This window comes from Homalodisca vitripennis, chromosome 2 (assembly GCF_021130785.1).
Source record: "Homalodisca vitripennis isolate AUS2020 chromosome 2, UT_GWSS_2.1, whole genome shotgun sequence".
Taxonomy (NCBI): domain Eukaryota; kingdom Metazoa; phylum Arthropoda; class Insecta; order Hemiptera; family Cicadellidae; genus Homalodisca; species Homalodisca vitripennis.
Window position 1 is genome coordinate 101,198,107 of NC_060208.1, and position 17,912 is coordinate 101,216,018.

The window sequence follows — 17,912 nt, forward strand, 5'->3', positions numbered from 1 at the left end:
GAAAAGGTGTACAGTCCATTTTTCTTTGCTGAGAACACTGTTCAGGAATAACATATCTTGATATGCTTGAGAATGATCTTTTCCCCCAATTGGAGACTGATTCGAACGACTTCATTTACCAACAGGACGGGGCACCGCCACATTGGTATCTGGCAATTTTTAAATCAAAGAATTTGTGACCGGTGGATCGTCTGCACTGGACAAAATGACGCATCCTTACATTTCTGGCCTCCAAGGTCACCGGACCTTACTGTATGTGATTTTTTCTTGTGGGGTTTCATCAAAGACTCTGTATATGTGCCTCTGCTACCAACAATAATGGATGAGCTGAGGAATCACATTACACCAGCAGTGGCATCAGTAACTAAGGACATGCTTGCTGCAGTGTGGGATGAATTTGAATACCGCATAGACATATGTTGTGTATCTAAAGGTGGACATATTGAACACCTTTGAAAAGGTATGAAAAAAGACTTTTTGAGTTTCCCTTTCAGCCAAAACAATTAGTATTTATATGTTTACAGGGTGTCCAGTAATGACCAAATCTAAAATTCAAGCACATTTCAAGGTTTTTTCAAGGCTCAAAATTATAAAATTCAAGGCTATAGTCCCGTGGTTTACTTTTGGCTCTTTATCGGTAACTAACAAATTATTAAACAAGCCAAAATCAAGTCACGAAATAGTGTTTTACTTTCCATTAACAATAAAGATTTCTCAAATATTAAGGCCTCTGTTTAAATTAACTAATGTCCTTATAACATTATTAACAACATTTTATAATTCGTTGTTGAAAAATTTACATTAAATGAGGTTTTTTTTCAGAACCTATAACTTATAAATTGAACTTCCTTGTGTTCAAAAACTTTGAACTGTAATCGTACCTATAAAATATGTTAATTTAATTATTTAAACAATACTATGCTTAATGTGGCATTTAATTTAGTTTTAAAATGAATTTCAGTGTAATGTTACTATTACAAAAAATAGTAAAAAAACGTTGTAGGCCTATACAAAATTATGATAAAGTACCAAAGCCTAATTTAATGTTTTATATTGTAACAGTTTGTTACAAATACAATTTTAATATCCAAGATAGGTAAATGATTTTTTTTCGATTTTTTTTATTTGAAATCTGAAAACAAACCCTCAAAACACAGGATAGTTAAAGAAACAGTTTTACTTTTAAGTTAAAGAAGGTTTTTACTTACACTTTCAACATCAAACCCCAATACTATTCTAAACCAGTTGAGGGTTAGGATTAGTTTTAGGTGAATATCAAGTTTCATAAAAAGAAAATAACTGTTAAAAATAAATAAAAATATATTAATATTCATTTTGTAAAAAAAGGATTAAACTCAAAAAGTCCAAAACATGGGTTATTAAAATGTTGATGAACCCTTTTTACAATTTAATTTTGTGTTAAAAAATAAAATTTGTCACAGAAAAAGTGTTACTCTCTTAGAAAACATGTGTGAAATTATAAAACTTGATTTTTAACAATTGAATTACTAACGATGTATTGCAACCTTTACTCATTGCACAAAATTAATTTAAACAAATAAGGCTATTGACAATAAGTTAAATGAGAAACAACCATTAATAGTATAGCAAGGGTAAATAAACACCTAGATTACTAAAAAAGTGTTGTATTAATTATATATCTCAAAATAAATTTAAAATAAATCCTGTAGGGGCCCCCCCCATCCAGTAATTGTACACCATAATTGATCACATGATCACGTTTTTTTCGATTACCTTAAATTGAAACATTTAATATTCATCACTATGTTTCAAAGAATTGGTAACCTCTTCAACATGCAGAAATTTATAAATACAATATATATCGCGTAGGTTATTTAGCCACTCTTCAAATTACTTTAACATCAAGCATATATAAATGCCATCTCTCGTCAAACCTACCTTACAACGCCATTTTTGGCGACTGCAAACGAGAGCGAGTTACTTCCAAATTTCCTTTGTATCCTGTCAATTTCACATCGATGTGAACATAATGAAAACTGATTGCTTCAATATCTACATATTGTGTTGAGCACGGCGTCCACTGCGACCGGCCCGGTCCAGCCCAGCCCGGACTTTTATACTCTGTCAAAATGCATACGATCAAATGAAAACCCGCACCACTGCGACCGGTCCGGCCTGGGCTTGGACCGGGCCGGTCGCAGTTGGTGGGTGTCCATTTGATTGCGTTAAGTATTTCGACTTCACAAAAAGGCCGAGCCGGGTTCACTCCAGCCTAGCACCGCCCACTGCGGCCTCCCGGCCTATCCAGCCTCGGTTGGCTCTTCGGGTGCCGTGTGGGGCCGAGTCTTTCCGGGCTGTGCCCGGGCCGGTCGCAGTTGGTGGGTGTCCATTTGATTGCGTGTATTTCGGCTTTCCCAAAAAGGCCGGGCCGGGTTCAACTCCAGCCCTAGCACCGCCCACTGCGGCCGGCCCGGCCTTTTTTGTGATGTCGAAATACACGCAATCAAATGGACACCCACCAACTGCGACTGGCCCTGGCCTATTCAGCCTCGGTTGGCTCTTCGGGTGCCGTGTGGGCCGAGTCCTTTTCCGGGTCTCTGCCGGGCCGGCCGCAGTGGGCGGGTGTCCATTTGATTGGCGTGTATTTCGACTTCACAAAAGGCCGGGCCGGGCCGCCCGCTCAGTGTGCGGGTGTCCATTTGATTGCGTGTATTTCCGACTTCTCAAAATGGCCGGGCCGGGCCGGGTTTCACTCCAGCCTAGCACCGCCCACTGCGGCCGGCCCGGCCTTTTTGTGATGTCGAAATACACGCAATCAAAATGGACACCCACCAACTGCGACTGGCCCGGCCTATCCAGCCTCGGTTGGCTCTTCGGTGCCGTGTGGGCCGAAATCTTTCCGGGCTGTGCCGGGCCGGCCGCAATGGGCGGGTGTGTCCATTTGATTGCGTGTATTTCGACTTCACAAAAAGGCCGGGCCGGGCCGCCCGCAGTGTGCGGGTGTCCATTTGATTGCGTGTATTCCGACTTCACAAAAAGGTCCGGACCGGGCCGCCCGCAGTTGGGCGGGTGTCCATTTGATTGCGTGTATTTCGAGTTCACAAAAAGGTCAGGGCCTGGCCGCCTGCAGTTGGGCGGGTGTCCCATTTGATTGCGTGTATTTCGACTTCACAAAAAGGTCGGGCCGGGGGGCCGCTCGCAGTGTGCGGGTGTCCATTTCATTGCGTGTATTTCGACTTCACAAAAAGGCCGGGCCGGGTTCACTCCAGCCTAGCACACCGCCCACTGCGCGGCGGCCCGGCCTATCCAGCCTCGGTTGGCTCTTCGGGTGCCGTGTGGGCCGAGTCTTTCCGGGCTGTGCCGGGCCGGTCGCAGTTGGTGGGTGTCTCCATTTTGATTGCGTGTATTTCGGCTTCCCAAAAAGGCCGGGCCGGGTTCACTCCAGCCTAGCACCGCCCACTGCGGCCGGCCCGGCCTTTTATTTGTGATGTCGAAATACACGCAATCAAATGGACACCCACCAACTGCGACTGGTGGCCCCGGCCTATTCAGCCTCGGTTGGCTCTTCGGGTGCCGTGTGGGCCGAGTCTTTCCGGGCTGGTGCCGGGCCGGCCGCAGTGGGCGGGTGTCCATTTGATTGCGTGTATTTCGACTTCTCAAAATGGCCGGGCCGGGCCGCCCGCAGTTTGGGCGGGTGTCCATTTGATTGCGTGTATTTCGACTTCACAAAAAGGTCGGGCCGGGCCGCCCGCATTTGGGCGGGTGTCCATTTGATTGCGTGATATTTCGACTTCACAAAAAGGTCGGCCGGGCCGCCCGCAGTGTTGCGGGTGTCCATTTCATTGCGTGTATTTAGACTTCACAAAAAGGCCGGGCCGCCCGCAGTGGACTGGTGTCCATTTGATTGCGTGTAATTTTGACAAAAAGGCCGGGACGGTCACAGTGGGCGTCTTGCATTAGAAACGGCAGCGGTATAAAAAAAATCAAAAACTCCCGATTTTATACAAAATTCAAGCATAATTCCCGCCCTTTTCAAGGCAGGTAAAATTCAAGCATAATTTCCCGCTCTTCCCGATTTTCAAGGCTGCTGGACACCCTGGTTTACTACTGTTCGAAATATAGACATGCCAAATCAGATGATTCTTTTTGATACACCCTGTATTTGGTTCATTTGTGTTTTTAAATATTGTTTACACAGATATTCATAAAAAAATCCCTAAAATTATTCTATAAAATATTGTTGGAGATCCAGTGTTGCCCTAGACATTCACTTACATTTGTCTATACCGGTCATATACTTGAACTTTCTTGAATATAACATATTTTATGAAATTATTTCAACACAAAAACTTATAGATTGGTGGTTTAGAGCAAATAGGGTTGTGATGGCCATGTGTTATGGTAGTGAGTTGGGAGTATATTGTATGTAGTCGCAAGGATCTATACAGTATTTCTTAAAGGGCAATGGCTCTCTGGATAGGATATAAGTTCTTACAGGTACAATCAACTTACCTATCTTTCTCCCTGAATTTGTTGAAGTTAGAGAGTACAAGAAGGACATCTTTTATCCTCTGCTCCACCTCAGGAAGTGAAGTCTTCTCCCTCTCTCCTGCAGCTGGGAACGCAAATACTTCTCGACTGGCGACATTCAGCTGCATTTCGTCTTCTGCTAGTTTCCTGACAACAATTTATGTATTTAGATTGACTAATCAACAACCAACTAACTATTTAAGATTCAAACAGACATTCATATGCATCTCCTTTTCTGCTAGTTTTCTGACAACAATCTATGTATTTAAAATTGCCTAATCAACAACCAACTATTTAAGATTTGAACACAGTTATTTGTTACTATACATTATAAATTTACTTTATGTAGAGTATACATATTTTTCTATGGCAATATTTTTTTATCAAAAGAAACGTAAATCCTGCAATATGTAAAGATATGATTACACTAAAATAAAAATATGTAATGCTATAATCAGCTGATTAGAGCAGCTAAATTTAAACAGCTGATTGTTGTGGCTCATTAGCAGTGAGTGCTATCACACAGCAAATTGATATTGTTTAGCACTTGGCTTTTTAAAAGCGAATTATCTGCCTTATTTACCAACCGATTTTCTTCAACTTTGTATTGCTGGATTTATAATTAAATTGTCTGTAACTTTAATCTTGAATACAAATATGAACACACAAAAGCTTAATGTCTGTAACCGTATGAAATATAAAGAGTAAAAAATCATAGGGTTTCCTTATACAGGGTGAGTTTTAATGTCTCTCAGCCCTACTCTTTTCCACATTTCTCTGGATCACCACTAATCATTGTTGAGTAACAAGTGCACACAAGCGTATAGCGCAGTATACAGCAAGAGGCTTAGCTACTGTGTATCTTACTCGAATTTGACATTTATGTTTACTATCTTAACACCCACTAACCCCTTTTCATTTGAGGGTCTTTTTAATGTATTAAAATCTAAGAGTACAATAATGTTTTGTGTAATAAATAAAGATTTTCTAAAAAATCTGCACTAACAATTTTAATAAAGTTTGTAAAATTAATAGCCATATAATAGTAGCAGTACAATTTCGTTTATCTGGATAAATTGGCACTGGAAGTGAATCACACACAACATCTGAACAAACTGGGAATACAGTATATTACTTTATATTATAAATAATATGGAATTTATTTGTTGCAATTATGACAGTAGAAGAGAGCCAATTAATTATTTCATTTTAAAGAGATTAATTATTAAAAACACAAATAATTACAAATGAAAAGAAAATTTTTTATTTACTGTTATTATTGGTTTACGTTGAGAATTTTGTTTCTTTTTTAATTTTGCAAAACTTGGTTTAAACACAAAGTCTTATAAAAATTATGATAACACTTTAGTTACACAGTTTTTCGTTTGTTTATTTAAAACCATAAGTTAATGACTATTTATGTATATTCTATTTTAAAACTATATTTGTAAAATAAATTTGTACAAATAACTTTTCTCCTCACACTTGCATTTTTATTTTATTTTTGACCAAATAACTATGTAATACACAATATTTCTCTAAAAAATGTATTTTGAAATATGTATGTATGTATGAAATTTGGTTAGTTTTTTTGGCCTTTTAAATGAATCAAAATAAATCTTAAAAATATTAAATACAACAAAACTTTGTTCAAGCTTAACTTTGTTTTGAAAAATAAAAAAGCTTTGATCAAAACACTTGTTTTATTGTTAATTTTTTGCACATGACTTTAGGAAATGGCCACAGTACTCAAAGGTACTGTTACAAGTACTCTTAATACTAGGTGTAGATTTTAATCTTTTCTCAATATGATAATTCAAATGAATAAATTACAATACTTTTACAGACTAAAACAAAATTGAATTTCTAAAAGTCACTTTCTTTAGTTTTTATAGATTATACAATAAATTTATATTTTAGGTTGTGATTTGGAAACTTACTCGTCTTTTAGTGTCTTCTTTTTTAGTTTCTTTGCGGCTTTCTCAACAGGTAAAAGGTCATCTTCTTCATCACTGCCATCTTCTTCATCCTCATCTGACTCAGCTGTATCTGTCATTTCTTCACTTTCTACTTCAGCCTTTGAGAATCAATTAGTAAATTAATATAAAAGTTATAGTCATTTAGAAACAATTCACATTTTAGAGAAACAGAATGAAGTAGTAATAATTTATAATTTCATGTTTATGTTATTTATTTTACTTTCAACTCTACCTACGACAACTTTATACTCTTCAATCTAGGAACCAAATTTAATATAGCAAGGTCAGAGTAATAAGAAGTAACAAAAATGTATTTTGATAACATTTTGAAGACCTAAGAAAACAAAAGTTGTCTATCTTGTTATTTTTATTGTTGACTGTTGTGTATGTACTGATCTACATTTATTTTCTACAAGTACTTTTTTAATAATTTTTACTCAGGAATGGTCAAAATCTTCAGTATTACATGAAAAAGTGTGGAATGAGTTACTGTCCTCATACTATATACTATGTGTGAATGTTTACTATGAAAACTAAACTGGTTCTTACAGAACTTAAATAACTAATCCTTCATGGATGGATTTGGATATATCCATTTAAGGTGAAATTCATCACAGATGGTTTTCAGGCGTGTCGGCAAATTCAGAGCATACAGACACAATTTTTTTTATATAAAACTGTATTTATCAGAGATAATGTACAAAAATATAAATAAAAATGTACTTTGTGATTAAATGGAGGCCACCCACTCAGAACATGCTGTGACTATTATGGTTACTTAAATTTACTGTAAATACTGTAAAATGTGTTTTTTCTTCAGTTTAAGATAGTTATAAATATCTTATGATATTTTCTGCTCTATCTCTCTCTCAAGCATTCATGATTAGACCCTACTATCTCAAGGAATGTTTTTAATTTATTGTAATCAGTGGAAAAACATCACAACATAAAAGATAAAACGCAAGGTAAGAGGGAGTGTTAACGATCCACACAAATAGGTTGTCGCTGTGAATCCAGGCCATGGAACATGACCGACTTGATGGGTGCCACTGACCAAAACATTAACTTTCTCGATATTAATAGCTATCTTAAAGTGGAGAAAAACACATTCTATAATACTTACAGTAAATTCGTCTAACAAAGTCATACTGTATTTTGAAAATGAAATGTAGTCTCTGTTTGATCAGGAAGTACGATAAAAACTCTCAAAATATGAATTGAATGATTTTTAAGGAAAATTTGTTTTATGTGCTGCCAACACTGCATATATCAGCATGCTGTGTTTACTCATACAACCATAAAAATGTAAACAAATTTACTATCACATGCTATGTTTTACAACAAAATTTGTCAGAAAAATGTATTACTACAAATAATTGTTTTGTTCCTAGTGTATTGTAATATTTTACCGATATTTTTGCTTCCCATGAAGGCTTACTAGCTTAAGGTATCATTACATCATAATATTTTATATTTTATGTGTATAACTATATATTGTGTAATATTACAACTGTTATGAAGACATTGTTTACAATATGTTTAAAACAATTATTATAAGAAAGTATTAGTTTTTTAAATTTTTCTTATGTGTTGTTATGTAATACATTTGTGCCAAAAAGTTTAATGATTAATTTCGGTTTTTGATGGATATTAATGTTTTTATTACTTTTAGATAAGTAATAATTTAATATAGTAAAGATCTTTTAAATAAAGTTAAATTGTGGAAGAATAAAAAATGTCTTTTATATTAAAACTTTGTGACAAGCATACAAAGCAAAAAATTAAAAACTCAACCAGCAGTACCCGCTGGGATGCATGGTAGATGTCACATCTGTGGTAGAACCAGGAACAAGTTAACAAGGAAAACGTGTAATAAGTGCTTTAAGGGTATGTCCTGATCACCTGAGAAATGTGTGTGTACAGTGCCAATAACACAAAGCTGAGCATAATTTTACAAAGCTGTTTTTATGATACACTTTTTGAATGAATGATAGGTCTAAGTATGTATAGTAGTTATAGTTGTTTAAATATACCTTAAAAAGGCAATTAAAATAAAACAAGTAATTACCCACCAATGTGTAGTATTACTTGATATCTCAATTTTATTTGTGTAATAAAATAAGTTAGTAAATTAGCTCTCTGCTTCTAATATTGATTTGGTCTTCATTTTATTGCAAATATGTTTCATACAAGTTGTTATCAATATAATAATAATTTCTGTATTTTTTAAAACAGTTATATTTTATTTTAGTGTACAGATTAATGATATTGCCCACAGTATGATACTTTGCTTAAAAATGCATGACAAAAAAAATTGTCAAGATCTAAAAATAAAAAAGTTTTTTATTATTATAAAACCCTTAAAAATACTATTTAATCGATTAAGATGATTAAATATGGGTTTATGCCTAAACTAGTAAATAAAAAACATTGTAATTGGAGTACAATTATACTCCGTGTGACTACTCAAGTTACGAAATCTGAGCAACTAATGGAGTGTTAAGTACTTATTATTCAATTCAACTAACCTCAAATTTTGCTTTCTTTTTCTTTTCATTATGCATGGACTTTTTTGATGGCTGGTCTTCAACTTCAGATGCGTTATCTTCTTCCTCATTACTGTCTTCAACATTTTCACTCAGATCACTATCATCTTCACTGGCCTCTTCTTCACTTTTCACTACCTCTTCTTCATCATCATCTTCGTCGTCCTCTTCACTACTTTCTATCAATGGTTTCTTACTCTGTTTAACTTTTAACCAACTTTTATTCTCATCAGTGAAGCCTTTTATGTTATCTTTGTGTTTATGTATTCCATTTTCCATTTGATTTTGCTTCTTTCCCAAGTCTTGTTTTGATTTAACAGGTCCACTATGATGGGTCTTTTCAGCATTGTTTAAATTATTAAATTCGTATTTTTGCTTATTTTGAATATCCTTATTGAGTTTGTCAGATCCTTTCAAAGGATTTTTTGTGTTTTTATTAGTAATTAAGGGTTTACTTTGCAATTGCAACAATTTATTTTTTAATTTAGTCTGCTTTTTCTGTAAAATATTCTTTTCGTTTTGTAACTTTTGCTGTTGTTTTTTTAAAACTTTGATGTTACCTTCTGCAGCCTTGCATTCCTTTTGCTGTTCTTGGCTGTCCTGTTCAATGTTAATCTTTTTTGGTTTCTTCCCCAACTCTTCTTGAAACCCTGAAAAATTACACTGAGAGTTAGAAAAAGTAAAGCTACGATAAAATATTGGTTCATAGTCAAAACTTAACCCTTTTAATGCCGACGTGCGCCGCAAGCGCTCGTCACTGTTTATTCGAGAAATGCTGACGTGCGCTGGGGGCGCTTGTCCGGTTTTTGTTATATTGTAGTTTTAATTATTGACCAAATGCCACTAAACTTTGCATACTGTATCTAGACACTACTACTATTGATACAATAAAATCTTTTTTACTCTATGCTCAACATGTGATGACGTATATCAGCTGTTTTCAACCTCATTTACATCCAATCATTCAGTGAGCGTCTTTGGTTGCTGTGGTAATACGTTGTTGCTAGGTTATGTTTTAATGGGAATTATTCGTGCTTTTCTTTTGTTTATTTCAGTTTGTTTATATTATTATTAGTTTTGTGATTATTGTAAATAGATTTGACCATGAGTAAAAGAGGGAGATTCATACTTTGTGCTTCTGCAAACACAAGTGTTAAAAAGTTTAAATTATGTACCCTATATTGTAAATAATTAATTTTAATTTTATGTAACCTACTTTCTTTATTATTTCAACAAACAATTTTATACATTGGACTAAACAACACGTGTAAATAAAGTGATTTTGAATGAAACTGACCAAAATATGTCTTATTGAATTTTACTGTAAAATGTGGACTTTACAAGGTTTTTGATAAAATGCTGTAACTTCTCTATTTTTCAAAGTAAGTTCTTCAAATTTGGTGTGTGTGTTAACAAATAAATATAGTACAATTGCCAGTGACTACTTTTTAGTGAAGGCTAATAATAAAAGTACTTTTATATGTTCAAACTCAATTTTTTTAACTTTTTGTTTTTTACAAATATAAATGATATAAATTTTTAAAAATTGTAATACTCATTTTATTTAAACACTCCACATTATTACGTAAAAAACAACACCTCAATGGATAATTTCCTTCAATAAATAAAAAAGTTATACATTTTTAAAAAATAGTTGTCAAATTATGGAAAAAGGGCCTGGCATTCTTCGCATGTACTTTTTGAAAACAGGCTGGCATTTTTCGCATGGTCACTGAAAAAATGTCTGGCATTAAAAGGGTTAAGCACTATTTCAATCACTGCACTTAGTCCATTTTAAAGTTATGACTATTATCAACAAAGTTACATTCTTATGTTCACAGACTATTGTGAATTAAAATATTATTAAATTGGCATAAAACACAAACACTTCATGATAAAAAAAGAACAAGAAAATAATTAACTGAATGAATAAAACAAATAAATACTACGATGAATAACAAGTAAATTAAACATTATATTAATCAAATTCTTTGACTCTGGAAGAATAATTAATAATTGCAATTAATAAGTTAAAAAAAATAAAACAAATGCAACAAAACAGATGCAGATATTAGAAAAATATTTTTTGCCCATAAAACTTGAAGATTTACAAAATGTAATTATTAATATACACAGCTACTTTGTAATGTTTATCCAACTTTTTTTATAAATTGATTTAGAATAACAGAAGTTGTTATTATATTCATGAGGTTGCGTTAGTATATATTTTATACATATATCGTTATGGTTTGAAGAAGTGTCAAACAAAAAAAAGAAGAAAAGCCTTACCAACTTCTGAGATTTCTTCTTTAGACACCTTCCTCTTTTTTCCTTTCTTCTTTTCATTTTGTTCTACTGAAATTTCCTGCACCTCATCAACTTTGACATTTGATGGTGTCACTACAAACTGATTAGGTTTTTTTGTTAATTTCTTTGACCTCTTCACAGAATTATTATTGATCCCAGAGGAATTAACAAAGTCAAATAATTTAGAAATAGATTCTTCTTTTTCATTTTTCTTTGCAGTTTTTTTGTTACTATTTTCTGACACTGGTTTCTCAACAAATTTTGGAGAAGAATGTTCATTATTATCTAAATTAGTAATTGATTTTGACTTCTTAACCGTAACCACTTCTTCTGTTGGTGTGTGTTTAAGTATGGGTTTTGGAGGGGAACCAAATGAATCATTGGGAAATAAATGGCCTTTTTTATTGATTCGCTTTTCTGATTTTGCAAATTTCTTTAAAAATCTCTTCTTTGCTCTTTGGGCTTGTCTGTGACTTGAGGATTTTATGACTCCATCAGCTGCAACAAAAAGTTTGTGTAATATATAATTTAACAACATTTAAACATTAACATGTCTTAAATTAACTAAGTACTTGAAATCACATGACCATTTTGGTATCTAAAGGCCTTTTTTATTAAGTTCAATTAATTCAACTCAGCATCAAACTAAATTTTATAGTTTTGCAAATGAGTTTATTTTTTAACCTTTGTTAAATGCTGGTTAGATAATAACCAGTAATTTTCAATTTGAAATTTCATAGCAAAATGTACGAGGCACGTCCAGAAAGTAAGTGTACTGGTACTCTCACGCTGTAGAGAATACTTTTTCGACATGTTAGCAACACTGCCGCATAGCCTGACCCCTCCCCTTCAAAATGAGTCCAATCAGAGGTTTGTGTGTTGAAAACTCTTGACACAGTAGCACCTCTCATAAAAAATGTCGATTGTATCTCCCGCCAAGTGTGAAATTTGTGCAGTCATTCGCTACCTCGTTGTGAAGGGAAAAGCTCCGGTTCAAATTTATAATGAGGTGAAAACTGTTTATGGTAATGGAGCTATGAATCCTATGAGTGTGTACAAGTGGTGTTGTAAGTTTAAAAATGGCTGTATTTCCATGCATGACGATCAGAGGAGCGGGAGACCTTCAATTGTGACTGACAAACTTGTGGAAAAAATCGAGGTTGCAGTATGTGATGATCGCAGACTGACGTTAGATGAACTTTCTGCGATGATTTCGCAAATCTCCAGATCCCCGATACTCGAAACAATCACAGAAACTTTCGGATATCGGAAATTGTCTGCGAGGTCGGTCCCATAACAGCTGACAGAACAGCACAAGTTGAATCGAGTGCAGAGCTCCAAAGAGTTTTTGGAACGCTACGAACTCGAAGGCGATGATTTTCTCTACTCCTTTGTTACTGGAGACGAAACTTGCATTGCCCACCACACGCCTGAAACTAAGAGGCAGTCTCAGCAATGTGGTCACACCTTGTCACCGTCCGCCAAGAAATTCAAAATCACAATTTCAACCAAAAACATTATGGCATCCGTGTTTTGGGACCATAAAGGCATAATTTTGATTGAATATCTGCCTCACGAGGAGACCATCAACGCGGCAAGATACTGTGAGACGCTAAAAAAATTGAAAAGGGCGATGCAGAATAAAAGGAGTAGCATGCTGCATGACAATACCAGACCTTACACGGCCAATGCTACGAAGCAACTCCTGGACTCTTTTGGGTGGGACGTTTTGAACCACCCCCATATTCCCCTGACCTGGCCCCTTCAGATTTCCTCTCTTCACTTTCTTGAAGGTGCCCATGAGTGGAAACAAGTTTTCAACGGACGAGGAGGTGGAGAAGTGGGCGAAAGAGCTGGCGGGAGACTTCTTCTAAGCAGGCATAAAAAAAATTATCCCGTGGCTTGCATCGAGAGGGATGGTGACTATGTCGAAAAAAAAACTTATATATTACAAGTTTAACCAAGTATGTTTTTATTTTAATACATTTTTTTTAACCCTACATAAATTGAGTACACTTACTTTCTGGACGGTAATTATGATGCCCCTAGAAATTGTATATGCTTTTGCTATATCAATTTTTTAAGATTAAAAAACCTTAAGTACTATATACTCTCACCCTTACTTTGTTAGATGTAAGATCCCCTGGCATAGGCCAGTAACATTAAGAAGAGGTGGAATAAGGCTGAAAAGTGGATTGTAACAAGTATGCATTTTGGCAAAATCGTTAAACAAAATTGAGAGTAAAACGCGTTTTATTAACCTGCTGAGGGAAAATGACAATAAAACTTCACCATAGAATTAGCCGAATTACCTGCAGTTTCTCATAGCACTACTCTGACCTTTACAATTATTTTTACATTTTTGCCTGAATGTTAGTGTCTTGTTTATTCCCTCCACCAATGCCTACCTCTACTTAGCTTCTTATTTCACCCACCCAGAAATCCTAATTTCTGTCACCTAGATTAATAAACTATTTGAGGTATAACCTAAAATTTCAAACATATTATTGTTATTGTACAATTATGGATCATGACCGCCTAAATATTCTTTTTGGAAATTAAAACATACTATTTTAAGAAATTTATGAAAGTGGTTTGAGATCATTATAGCTAATGTAAGCTAGAACCTAAAAATGAATAAATTAATTTCCAAATAATTCTGCTTACATAATCCACAATCAGCAAAATAAGTAAATAACTTTCAAAACTAATTGATGTGTTAGAGTGAACGCGCCACAATCGAGTAATGGACACATTGTGGTTAGCCATGAGGCAGCAAAGGCTACAACACGGAACGGTTCTTGATGCTGTACTAAGCTGTTCTGACCACAGAGAACTCAGATAAGCTAGCAGGAGCAGATAAACTGGGTAGGGTACGATAAGCGGACCCGGTTTTTTATATCGAAGAATGTAGTCATCGATACCTAATATTCGCATCTCACATCCTAGATTATCAATCGTTTACAGCTGTTGATATATACTATTTAAGTTAATAGTTCAAAATAATTAATCAGTATCGATTGATTATATCGATGGTTATGATTAAGTAATATCGTTTGCCAATTTCGATATAAAAAACCGGGTCCGCTTATCGTACCCTACCCGATAAACTTATTGGAATCATTCTACAGAACAAAATAATATAAGGTTTGACGGGGTAGAAATGAGAAATAACAAAGTTCTAGAACATAAAAAATGGAACAACTGTTCACACACGGAGCAATACTTCCATGTTGTACATCCGCGTAGGGCATCACGTGACCTTTTGTGACTGTTATTCAACCTCGTGATGATGTCATCGGATGCGGCACCATCTTTGGAAATGTAAATGAAAAATAATACTAAAATGAGCAGAACTATAACCCAATTGAACAATGTTTTTCTTAATTTCGAGCTACAAATTAATTAGTTGGTATCGGGTTGAGACGAGCGCCTCCGGCCATCAGCAAGGGCTGCGGCGGTGCTATAAAACAGTTTTTTTTACTATTTTTCCGAATTTTTCTGTCGCAACGAAACATCAAAGTTTCCCGGTTTAAAAACTATACATGATTGCACGACAAACGAACACACTCATTATTAAAAATTCCATGTTCTATAAAAAAGGAAATAATCTTCTTTTTGGTCAAAATGTAAACTCTTAACATGCCTGACAAAACACTCCACGACTCGTCTGCGATTCAACCAACTAGTGGATGGTTGATACATGATTGTCACGCACTTACTCGATCCAAACTACGTACACGTTATCTTGTGAAGCACTGACTTCTGACCCGGAGCGCTCAGATAACAGATATGCTATAATATTTAAGTAAACAGATTAACCCTTAAATGAGCGCGCGCGGGGGCCTCAACGACCCCACGAGTAGATATATTGCTCTATTTTTCAAAGTAGGTTAGCTAGACTGCTGTGACGCTAGATACCTTCCGGGTAGACGATGAGTAATGGCGCCCTACAGTCAGTTTGGCTGTGACCGTCGCGGGTGAATCGTACAGTCCGTTCCAAACAAACATTACACGTTTGGGTCGTCTAGACCCCCGCGCGCGCACTCACGTTACCTGCTAGTGTTGCAATTACCGGGTCATTTTTTACCCCCGCGCGCGTACTTGTGTTATTTGATATGTGCATTGAAAGTGAATATTTTTATATGTGATACAGAAGGAGAATTTGTATGTATATACATTGCTAACGGATTTTAAATATAGATTGTGATAAAGCCTCATGTAGCGAAAAGGGCAACTATTTCTTCGCTTCCAAAAACGCTACGATCATCGATCGTCAAGCTTGCTAATGTGCAAGAGATTCCTCATCGAGAATCAGCAGTCAATCGGCCAGCGGGTTCGAGAGTAAGATGTGTTGTTTGCCCCCGCACAAAGGACACCAAAACAACACAAAAATGTTATAAGTGCCAACGACCTATGTTTTTATCACACATGGGGACCTTCTGTAATCTCTGCCAAAACATAAATAACGGTGTAATTACTGATTCAGACTAAGTTTCTTCAGAACACATTTTTCACGTGTTTAATTGTGAGGTATATTTCTCATATAATTCGAGTTTTCTATACTGTATATATCTACTGTCATCTGAGGTGTGTTCAATATTCAATAAATATTTTTTTCTTTATCAGTTATTTCTTTCCCCCGTTTACTAGTCCTACTTTTATCTCCCCAAAACAAAGTCTTAGTAAGTTCAACAAACACTATATAGTATTTATATTTATATAATACTTTAAAAACAAAGCTTATTTTACAAAATAGAAATAAATAAAAAAAATGAATTGTATTATTATTTTTATTATTAAATTTTACTACAAGATTGTGGAATATAGTTTACATTTTATTTCAATCAAATAATTCAGTATCTATATAGTTATTCATACTATATGTATACAAATACATATATGGTGATTTATGCAATAAATTTTTTTTTCTTAAAACTATAATTTAATACTTTTAACGTAAAAATGAATAAAAAATATAAAAATCATAATAACTATAGTTATCTTTAATTAAATATGTATTAGACATACGCAATAATGTAAGTAACTATAGTTAATAACACAAAGAAGGTAAGAATGCACTCATATTTATTATTTTCTTAATGGGGGTCTAGAAGACCCCACGCGAGCACTCACGTAACTTTAGGAGGCGCGCTCACTTAAGGGTTAATTATACAGACACAGAACACAAACAGAACTTTAAAAACTTAACTAGTTATAAATATACCCCCTAAAACGATATATATTTTTGTTTCGGAGTAGTAGTAGAGTTGAGCAGAATACGTTGATTACATCAAATTCGTGATTTACCAGGTCGGCCTTTAACCTCGTAATTGCTTTTTTATTAGCTACTCCGGTCATTAACCTATCACTAACACCTTAAAATGTTTATATAACCAATAGTTAAGTATTTTTAATTGATAATTTGGTATCCTGATTTGTAGTGGAGGCTGCTTACTATACTGCGGCCATGGTTTATATCTAAAACCGCCATTTAATGATGAATTTAAAACTTCTTAAAAAGATTTGTTCATGGGAAATGTGCTAACCCCCAGAGCCTTTGGGTTATTTAAAAGTAAACATTTAGTGATCCATATACATTGTTCTCATGCCTGATCTAGTGTTAAAATGTTAACTTATTTGTTTAGAAATAAAACATCTTATTTTTCAATAAACAGTAGCTACAATAGTTTTGTTTCTTACTGTTGTTTTTAGAGGCTACTAACTAAATAAAGTATAACACTTTCAGATAGTTATCTTATAGATCATGAGTTATAAATCAAAATTAAATCTATTAAGTATTCAATTTCAAATAGGGATGATAGTGAAATAAACTGTTCTCAGTTTAAACTTAGCCTAGTTTTGGACTTGATACTTACATTTAGAGTTTAACAGAGCCGATGAAAATTCTGGATCCTTCTGTTTTTTCGATTTTTTCCCTTTACCTTTCTTAGGTTTAAGTTCATCTGTAAATTTAGCTTTCCTACCCATGCTTCTTCAAACTAAACTCGTGTACACACAATTCTCAGGAAGCAAATAAGCTATTTATTTCACAAACGTGTATATAAAGTATGTAATTATAAGAATTTTTCGTAAACCGGATTATCAAAATAAATAGTTTTTACAATTTACAATTCATTAACGAGAACACGCGTTTTAATTCCTCACAGGCGACAAACACAAGAACATAACCTATTTATTTTAAGTTTCCTTCCTAGTCTTACTCCAGGCCAGTCTGCATTCTCAAACAATCCATTCCATTGCTTACCAAATCGCTTACCGGTCAAAGAGAAAATAAATTAAATCACTCAATCAAAGACCACTACATTGGTAAAAAATGTTATATTGATAATAATTTAAAACGTTACACAACAACAAGGCGTTCATTAGTGATTCCTAGTTAAGAAGGGGTAAGTTGTTATTGTGAGGTCTAATAATACAAAATAATACCATGTTTTGTAGGTTTTAAAATAACCCAAAGTTATTTATTCACTTTTTTATACAAACAAAGAACAACAGACCACGTGGTATTATTTTAAAACATTTCAAAATAAGTATTAAATTTCTC

General features: G+C 34.6%; 1 protein-coding gene across 1 annotated transcript in view; it reads right to left on the reverse strand.

Moving 5' to 3' along the window:
* LOC124354455 (26S rRNA (cytosine-C(5))-methyltransferase nsun-1-like) overlaps positions 1-17,590 on the reverse strand; it is a 43,311-nt gene extending 25,721 nt beyond the window's left edge. Inside the window, exons 1-5 of the mRNA XM_046804913.1 lie at positions 17,224-17,590; positions 11,327-11,842; positions 9,020-9,687; positions 6,453-6,589; positions 4,495-4,659 (exon numbers count right to left, since the gene is read on the reverse strand). Of these exons, the coding sequence (XP_046660869.1) occupies positions 4,495-4,659; positions 6,453-6,589; positions 9,020-9,687; positions 11,327-11,842; positions 17,224-17,335 (1,598 nt within the window). The 5' untranslated portion in view covers positions 17,336-17,590. The remainder of the gene's footprint in view (positions 1-4,494; positions 4,660-6,452; positions 6,590-9,019; positions 9,688-11,326; positions 11,843-17,223) is intronic.
* Between the last annotated feature and the right edge of the window lie 322 nt (positions 17,591-17,912).